Source organism: Alosa sapidissima, chromosome 6 (assembly GCF_018492685.1).
Source record: "Alosa sapidissima isolate fAloSap1 chromosome 6, fAloSap1.pri, whole genome shotgun sequence".
In the NCBI taxonomy this organism is placed as follows: domain Eukaryota; kingdom Metazoa; phylum Chordata; class Actinopteri; order Clupeiformes; family Clupeidae; genus Alosa; species Alosa sapidissima.
This window is the reverse complement of record NC_055962.1, coordinates 9,305,446-9,315,445: the sequence shown is the minus strand read 5'-3', so window position 1 is coordinate 9,315,445 and position 10,000 is coordinate 9,305,446. Positions and strand designations below refer to the sequence as shown.

General features: G+C 46.0%; 1 protein-coding gene across 5 annotated transcripts in view; it reads right to left on the bottom strand.

Moving 5' to 3' along the window:
• The window catches only part of LOC121711086 (MAM domain-containing glycosylphosphatidylinositol anchor protein 2-like), a 203,381-nt gene that overhangs the window by 72,954 nt on the left and 120,427 nt on the right, over window positions 1-10,000 (bottom strand). For all 5 annotated transcript variants that reach the window (XM_042094389.1, XM_042094392.1, XM_042094390.1 and 2 more), the window contains exon 7: window positions 3,348-3,677. In XM_042094389.1, the coding sequence (XP_041950323.1) occupies window positions 3,348-3,677 (330 nt within the window). The remainder of the gene's footprint in view (window positions 1-3,347; window positions 3,678-10,000) is intronic.

The following is a 10,000-nucleotide window of genomic DNA, read 5'->3' as shown; positions in this document are numbered from 1 at the left end:
TGAGTGAGTACTGACAGAGCTTGTGAGTGAGTACTGGCAGAGCATGTGAGTGAGTACTGACAGAGTGTGTGTGACCACCTGACACTCCCAAAGCCGAGGAGCTTGAATCTCATTGGCTACTTCCTATAGAATAGAAGCACTGAGAAGGGGAGAGAGGGTGTGTGTGTGTGTGTGAAAGAGAGAGAGAGAGAGAGAGAGAGAGAGAGAGAGAGAGAGAGAGAGAGAGAGAGAGAGAGAGAGAGAGAGAGAGAGAGATAGTCCTCCCAGCTATCCCTCGAACAACAAGTTTGTCCACTCTCCTGTCCACCAACTGACAGGCCTCTACATCCGACTTTCTGATAGGCTGCGTCAACTCGGTGTGTGACATCCACTCTCAACGCTAGAGCGTGTCACACTCTCTCACACACACCATATGCTAGCAAGCATCACACCCTTACACACACTCATACCATATTTCATGCTAGTGAGCATCTCTCACACACACACACACACAAACATACTCCAGGCTACCAAGCATCACACTCACACCCACACACTCCACGTTAGTGGACATTAATCACATGCAGAGTCCACTGTTTTTCTAACCTGCTGACACACAGAAAGCACGCGAGAGCTGCCTCATCCATGTGACACATCCATGATGCAACACACACACAGAAGCAGGCTGTGCTGCTGGGAGGATAATGAAGACGCCCACACACACACACACACACACACACACACACACACACACACACACACACACACACACACACACACATAAACACACACACACACACACACACACACACACACACACACACACACACACAGGAGACAAAAGCAGGCGATGCTGGGAGGATAATGAAGCCGGCCACCACACGCATTCACACACACACACACACTCACACACACACACACACACACACACAAACACACACACACACCTTTGCCACACAGGACGGGGGATTATCAAAGGACTAGCTCATGCTAATTACGCTCCGAGGTCGTCAGCGCCGCTTTCATGTAGAATGGCGAACGTGTCGCCGATCTGGCGTCACACATCACCTCCCAGCTCCGAGACAGCTGGTGTTTTCATGGGTGTGGCCATCAGGTAGCCAACACAAACAACTTTCCTCAGGTGGCTACTTGGCAAATCTGGGGAAAAACAGACCTGCGGGCATGGTCACCACACTTCTTTGCCAAACTCTCTGCTGTGTGCTGTGATCAGGCTGGGAAACCAATGACAGGAATACAAATGGCTGAAAGTCCTAACAAGTGACTAACGTTAATTATTTGATGTCCAGGTGTTAGGATGACAGGGGAGGATAAGATGCTGAATGCTTTTGAGCCTCCTCCTTAGATTCCTACATGATAAGCCCCGCGTCACTGTGCTTCTGCCCCACCTGAGAGCACAGTCTGAGTAAGCTCACATCACTGTTCTCAGAGTGCTGTTCATCTGTTCTACTCACTCTGAGTAAGCTCACATCACTGTTCTCAGAGTGCTGTTCATCTGTTCTACTCACTCTGAGTAAGCTCACATCACTGTTCTCAGAGTGCTGTTCATCTGTTCTACTCACTCTGAGTAAGCTCACATCACTGTTCTCAGAGTGCTGTTCATCTGTTCTACTCACTCTGAGTAAGCTCACATCACTGTTCTCAGAGTGCTGTTCATCTGTTCTACTCACTCTGAGTAAGCTCACATCACTGTTCTCAGAGTGCTGTTCATCTGTTCTACTCACTCTGAGTAAGCTCACATCACTGTTCTCAGAGTGCTGTTCATCTGTTCTACTCACTCTGAGTAAGCTCACATCACTGTTCTCAGAGTGCTGTTCATCTGTTCTACTCACTCTGAGTAAGCTCACATCACTGTTCTCAGAGTGCTGTTCCACTGTTCTACTCACTCTGAGTAAGCTCACATCACTGTTCTCAGAGTGCTGTTCCACTGTTCTACTCACTCGAGTAAGCACACATTGCTGTTCTCAGAGTGCTGTTCCACTGTTCTATTCACTCTGAGTAGGTACATATCACTGTTCCCAGAATGCTGTTCTACTCACTCTGAGTAAGCACACATTGCTTTTTTCAGAACGCAGTTCCTGTTCTACTCACTCTGAGTAAGCAGACATTGCTTTTCTCAGAATGTTGTTCCTCAGTTCTACTCAGTCTGAGGAAGTATTCACCATTCCACAGTTTTACCCAGCAAACTCAAGTGAGCACACATCTCTGTTCTGCTGATTGACTCGGAGAACAGACAGGAATACCCTGGTTTTCTGGCAGAACTTCCAGCCTCTTCTCCAGGACTGGAAGAATCCCTTCCACACACACACACACACACACACACACACACGGTCATTCACTGAATTCCCCCGCCATTGATCTGGGTCTTCTTTCGTCTGGTCTGAGATGGCTGACGTGATAATGCATGGAGGCAACACACTGTAGATGGAAGCATATTGATTGACCCAAACATGTTCTGATCACATACTGTAGGAAGACCTTGCTGGACTTTAGGGTAACGCTAGAACTTATACAGATATAAATAGTTTTCAGAACCTTTCAAGCTTTCCACATTTTGTTGTGTTTCTTTAGATTTAGTTAGTTTGTCTTTAGATTAGGCCTTGCAACTGAAACTGAATTTTTATTATTGTTAATGTACACACAATACTCAAATACTCTGGATCTCATCTCATTGACCATTGCGCCCTTGGTTTATCTGTCTGACCAAGGCCCTGGTCCCCAATTACTCAATTTGGCTGGGCGGCCAGATCTAAAAAGACTTTTGATTGTTCCAAATCTTTTCCATTTAAGAATGATGGAGGCTACTGTGCTCTTGGGCACTTTCAATGCTACAGAAATTGTCTTGTATCCTTCCCCAGATGTGTGCCTCTCTCAATAATGTCCAATGTATTTATTTAGGTGGACTCCAATCAAGTGATGGAAGCATCTCAAGGACCATTGATAGAAGTAGGATGCACCAGAGCTCATTGCAAGCGACATAACACATGGTCTGGATACTTTCAATTGGATATTTAAATTGGATATTTCAGTCCTTTATTTTTTATAAATTAACACTCCATACATCTGCTTTTTTGCGGAGTATTGGAGTATTGTGTGTAGATTGATAAATAAAAATGAATTTTATCCAGAGAGGAACACAACAAAATCTGAAGGGTCTGAAAACTTTCCAGTTGCACTATATATACTAATTCCAATCTCATTGTTGTAGACTCATTTCTATCACTAATGGAATAGCCTATAGCTCAACAATATGTGTGTGTAAGGCAGGCACTGCTCTGTGTGTGTGTGTGTGTGTGTGTGTGTGTGAGTTCCGGTGTGTGTCTTGCTGCCGTGAAGTGTGTGAGACTCACCAGTGGTGGAGGAGATGTTGACGTCGATGCTGATCTCGGGGATAGTGCCATGCTTGAGCGAGGCAACGCATGTGTATGTGCCAAAGTCGGTGAACTTCAGGTCAATGATGTCCAGGTTGGTGGTTCCCGGCGAGATGTCAGGGTCAGTCTGCGTGATTACCATGCGCTCAGAGCTGCGTAGCGTACGTCCGTTTTTCAGCCAACCAAACACCAGCTCCTCGGGAGGGGTGGCTTCCACCTGGCACGAGATCTTCACCTCGCGGCCGATCTGGATGTTGTCGTCGTTGTGGTACGGGTCGGGCGTGATCCAGAAACGACCTTTCTTTAGTGCTATGGAGAAGAGAGGGATAGAGACATCAAGAAGAAGAAGAGAGACAGAAAGGCAGAGAGAGAGAGGGTGCAGAGCGGGAACCATTAAATGTCAAATAAAGGGTATGAAAATATCAAGATAAAGCATGTTTGAAAATCTTTATCACAGTAATGCTATAAGGCTCTATTCACACAAACTGACAGCAGAGAAACAGAAAAAAACACTATGTTGAAATACCATTGTCATAGTAACATATGAGATAAATCCTTAAAAAGATTCTTATGTACACAGACAGGTCAGAAAGAACAAGATTTAAGTTCAAACACTTTTGTCATGGTATCATTACAATGCCACCCACCCACCCACACACACACACACACACACGCACACACGCACACACACACACACACACACACACGCACACACACACGCACACACACACGCACACACACACACACACACACACACACACACACACACACACACACACACACACACACACACACACACACACAAAGGCAACTGTGCAGAGAGAAATGAGAAGGACAGATTGAACGCATCGTTAAAATGATGAATAAGGTTGAACTGATACAGAACAATCAGGCTTTCAATTTAGACATAATTTAATTGTTGCACCACAACTGATTCCTTCTGAATGAGCCTTTTATGAGAATGCTTTATGAGGCAGAGCATTAAGCGAAGCACAAGGCAATTTATGGCAATAAATAATCTGCCGCCGCATCGCAGTGACAGAGATCGCTTTCATTTAGATATGCTCTTGATTCAATTTATTACACAACTTTGTTGTGCATCAGTTTCATTTAAAGAGCAAAGTGCTTTTCCTGCTGATGCGCAGGGCAGAACCACGCAGCTCTGTCTCTGTCAACCTTTCTACTTAAACAGCGCCGGAGCATCGCAGTAGCAGTGCAGCGCACAATCTTCCCTCATTCATGGATAATGTTACGTCTCCCCTCTGACAGGCAGGCCGTATTTTCATCACCGCCGAAAGAAGACAAACCCCAGCAAAGCGCAGATAAAAAAAAACAAAAACAAATGAGGTGCTTTTATCTATTTGCAAATGGAGCCGCGCAGCTGGAATGAAAAGGAGAAAGAGAAATTGAAAACCTGTGGCGTGGTGACTCATAATCAGATTAAAGCGAGGGAGGGAGGGAGGGAGAGAAGGAGGGAAAAGACATATACAGACAGAGAACTCCCATCAGCCCCTGGGAGATTCTGTGGTATGTCACGACTGCACCAATTGGACATATTGGCCAAAGGAACATGTACAGTACTTAACAACAAACGTCCCACACACGCTTGCTTTAGGCCACAGTCACTGGGACGTGTTCTACACTGTTCCTGCACAGTCACTGGGACGTGTTCTACAGTGTTCTTCCACAGTCACTGGGACATGTTCTACACTGTTCCTGCACAGTCACTGGGACGTGTTCTACACTGTTCTTCCACAGTCAATGGGACATGTTCTACACTGTTCCTGCACAGTCACTGGGACGTGTTCTACACTGTTCTTCCACAGTCACTGTATAGTATAAGTATATATACTCTTTTGATCCCATGAGGGAAATTTGGTCTCTGCATTTATCCCAATCCGTGAATTAGTAAAACACACTCAGCACACAGTGAACACACAGTGAGGTGAAGCACACACTAATCCTGGCGCAGTGAGCTGCCTGCATCAACAGCGGCGCTCGGGGAGCAGTGAGGGGTTAGGTGCCTTGCTCAAGGGCACTTCAGCCGTGCCTACTGGTCAGGGTTTGCACCGGCAACTCTCCGCTTACAAGTCCGAAGCGCTAACCAGTAGGCCACGGCTGTCCCCACAACTGGGACGTGTTCTACACTGTTCCTGCACAGTCACTGTGACATGTTCTACAGTGTTCTTCCACAGTCACTGGGACGTGTTCTACAGTGTTCCTCCAGATTCACTGTGACGTGTTCTACAGTGTTCCTGCACCGTCGTTGGAGCAGCTAGTGCTGTGGCTGTGCACATGTCAGCAGACATCTCAGCCACGGCCACTGTGGGCGCTCTACCATGATGGAGAACACGGCCTCTAACTCAGCAGCAGAACTGGCCCTGATGTGGCTCTGATCCGGCCCTGATCTGGCTGCTGTTTGGTCATGCCTTACCTTTCATTACCTTCACAGGTGGCATGCAGAAAAGCCTCATGTCAGGTGCCCTTTTGTGACCTTTTCAAACATCAGAAATTAGCCACATCCCTTAGTCAGATTGTCTAAGGGACCAGGGCCAGATCAAGACCAGGCCAAAGCCAAGGTGAGGCACCATCCAGAAACGTACACCGGTGGTTGAGGAGTGGTTGGGCAACCTGTAGGTTGCTGGTTTGAGCCTGGCTCCTCATGACCATTAGCTAAATACTAAGCCCCAAACTGCTCCCGATGTGCAGGTTGGCACCTTGTATGGCAGCCTCCGCCACCGGTGTATGTGTGTGTGTGTGTGTGTGTGTGTATGTATGTTTGTGTGTGTGTGTGTGTGTGTGTGTGTGTGTGAGTGTGTGAATGGGTGAATGTGAGGCATGAAATTGTGAAGCACTAGAAAATCTACAAATGCAGTCCACTTACCAATTAATTTTACCATCAGAGAGTGACAATGCAGGCACAGGAAGAAGCACGGGTCTGGCTGGTTAAGAAAATGTACACTGCATCACGACTTTGACAAGTCAATTCAAAGGACAAACACCATACGGAGCTTATTAGAACATACATAATCCACCAGGCGCACACACATTTACATTCATCCGTTTAGCTAAGACTTTTATCCAAAGCCACTCGCTGCTCAGATAAGGCATCCATTTTAACTGCCTCTCTGTTCAGCCACAGGCTGACCTAGAAGACAGCACATTAATGGTGGCAAAAAGATATGTCCTTTTTCTGACTTTGCTGCAGTCCATGTTTTTGTTAATCTAGTCAACAGTCTTTTCTGTGCAACCTCAAGGTTTTATCGGACCAATCTGACGTTGGTGTGGAAAGCGACCTGTGTTTTTGTGCATAGAACGAGCGTGTGGCTTTTGTGAGCTCTCTCTGCGGCATATCAAGGACAAGGTGAGGGCAACTGTCAATCCTCTGCAGTGCAGGCTAGAGCACTGATGCTTTTCACACAGAGGTCAACACCTATTTCTGTCTCTGTCCCTGCTAATGGGCTGCTGAGTGACCACAGAACAATCAGCTGGAAGGACGGTCATTTCGGTCACCGTTCTCATGACACGCTCTTTGTTAGGTTCTTGGATTGTAGGGACGTGTTTACAAGAGACCATATAACTATAATCTGTAGGCAAGGAAGAAGGTAAGGACCAGCCTTTTAGCTAAACCTTTTGCATTTCTAAAGAATGCCTTTTGCAATCAATTTACATCTGTGTGGGTACTTGTTGCTCTCTATCTCTGTCTTAGCGGCCAGGCCATGGCCAAGATTCTCAACAGCCCCGCTCCGGTGGCCATTTGGCCTCCTATCTCGACACCCTGTTGAGAGCTTAATTCAATCCTGGGTCTACCTGGGACCACAGGAAAATATCTGAACTCTAAGATTTGTGTCAAAGGAGAAATTATAATCTGCTTGTGTTTTGATCAAAGGACTTTCCTCCACTACACTGGAGGACAAGCTAAACTAATTAGCATACAGCAAAACTCAAATCCACCAGAGCAACTACTCTGATGGTTACCTCTGAAATCTCTAACTTGTTAACTTGTTAAGTTTACCTCTGTGAATTGGTTATGTTTCCTTTGTTACTGTTTGCTACTTTGTTATTTTACTTTGTTACTGTAGACTATGTGAGTTTACTTTTATATTCAACTGAAATTATATTGATTACATTTACCATTTACCACCAAGGCTTAATGCCTAATAAATTGTTCATTTGCCTACCAATCGTATACTTCAATTCTCGTAGTATGCCATGCCACGCTCTTCCATAGCTGATAAACTAGTTACTTGGTAATTGAATAGTGATACAAATTATTAATTAAATGGAGTCAGATTAATCGAGTTTGTAATAATAACAGTTACCAGGTAATTCCTGACCAGCCTGTCTATTGTTTTAAAACACGCGATCAACAGGAGAACGGCCTATCATACTTCTCATTCCACGTGAGATGCGCTGTGGGCCTGTTCTCTCTTTCAAGTGAGATAGCCCGACATGTCTCCATGTTTTGGACAAAATGTTCTTCCTTTCAATTTTGAATTTGAATTTAAATTAAAATGACTTTTGTGTGTTTCTCTGCAAGACTGCAAGCTGATATGATTTGTGCCTGAGAAAAATCATTTTTAGATTCTTTATATCGTCATCATAAAAAAATACCATGAAATACGGTGATATAATGTTAAGTACACATCGCCCATTTCTGCTCCTAAGGAGCGGCTCTCGGCCTGGACGCCAGCTGGGCTCTCTGCTCCACTGAGAGCGATGATGAGCGGTGTGTGCGGGTCAGGCGGTTCGGTTCAGTCCGGCGGAGAGGAGAACAGGAGACTCCTGGGAGAGTAGCAGCTGTTCCCCGACGAGCTCTCCGGATCACATGAAAGATCAAAGAGCCCCCCCCCACCCGCTCTGTCCTCCATCAACCTGCGCCCCCGACGGCAGGGCGGAGCGGTGGCGTCTGGCGAGCGTTGAGGGGACAGCAAGGCGCGCGTGTGTGTGTGTGTGTGTGTGTGTGTGTCTCTGTGTGTGTTCTTCCTCCGCCTCGAGTCGCCTCTGTGTCGCTCGCCCACCTCCTCCCCTCGACTCGCTTTGCTTTGCTCTCCCGACGCGGGACATGAATCGGCAGCGGCAGAGACCTAGTCCAGTCTCAATCATTCATGAGGCTACTGACTGCAAACAGAACTTTAGCATTACCCGACAAGACGCGCACACACACCCACACACACCACACACACCACACACACACACACACACACACACACACATCAAAGTGGGCAACTAAGAGACCCATACCGTCATGCCTCCTAAGAGACACACACAGGAGGGCTGGTCTTTAAGAGTCTTCCACCCTAACCAGACCCATGTTTTACAGACACAGATATCCCTATGGAGGCTGAATTCCATTCTGAGTCATTAAATGCCTTGTGGGGGTGACGTTATGGCTAAAAAAAGAAGGCATGTTTTTTTATGACTGTAAGGGAAAAACATGAAATTAAAGACCATTGTTACTGTTATGTAACTGCACATTAGTGGCTTTCATACTGTGTGTTAAGTATGTGCTTGGGTGCTTTTCTGGTAGCTGTTTGTGTACTAGGTTGTTTAAAAAAACACTGTGGCAATAACCATAACATTTATGATTCACTCTTTTGCAGTCTTGTTTGCAGTCAGTTGTGCCCTTTCCATGTATGTAAGCCTCTCCATTTAGAAGGCCACTGGACAGAAAGGCAGGTCAATAGGGTCAATATGTTCTAATAGATGTTGGTGTTCATGGGTGATTTTATTCTTTTCACCCAGGGCTAATTTTTTGATTAGTAAGAACAGAGATCATTGAGAACACTAAGAATAATATTTAGAATATCTATAATCTATGATCTAGAATACCAAGACAAATGTCGTGGCCTTTGGATGTATCTGGGTTCATGATGTATTCCTGTGCAAATTCCAGAAGTTTTTTTATGTAATGTCAGTTTGCATGTTTGTTTGTTTTTTTTTGTCTGTGAGCATCTCTGCACAAGTGTGTTCTGAGGATAATATTGTGCATCTTGGGTTGGATTTTGCAGAAGACCAGTCTCACCTGCGTTATCTAAGGAGACTTTCACACAACGCAGCACAGTAAGGACAATGAGAGAGGTGGGTGGTGGATGGGGTCGGGTGGGGTTGGGTGGGATGGGGTGGGGTGTAAGTGGCTTACTAGGTAGCGTGAAATCCAACTGGAGTGGGGGAGTTGTACTGTCCTGATTTTTATATTTGTAGGTGGACACAGGACCGCAGAGGACAAGCGGAGCAGCCATGTTTAAAAGCATCGGTGCGGCTCTTACCGGAGAAGAGCAGGACGAGTTAACACACACTCAACAAGACACATTCAGCATGAATTATTCAGCGAATGGCTTTCACAAGACGGATCCTCCCCACTCACTGCTCTCCATCACTGAGCTGGGGCAGAGAAGAGGAGGGAAAGAGAAGGGGAAACACCATACACCATCACCACGGCGATGAGACCTCAGACGCACGCCTCCTGGCTGGACCCTTTACAGCATCTGTCAGATCAATGAGTCTCATTAACACAGAGGGCTTTATAGCTCATAAAGTGAATACCCTTCAGTGATAGAGTAATGGGTACCCCCCTGGTGTCACTTAACATACACCAGGCTCAGCTAACACAGTCTGGGGCCCTGTTAAAG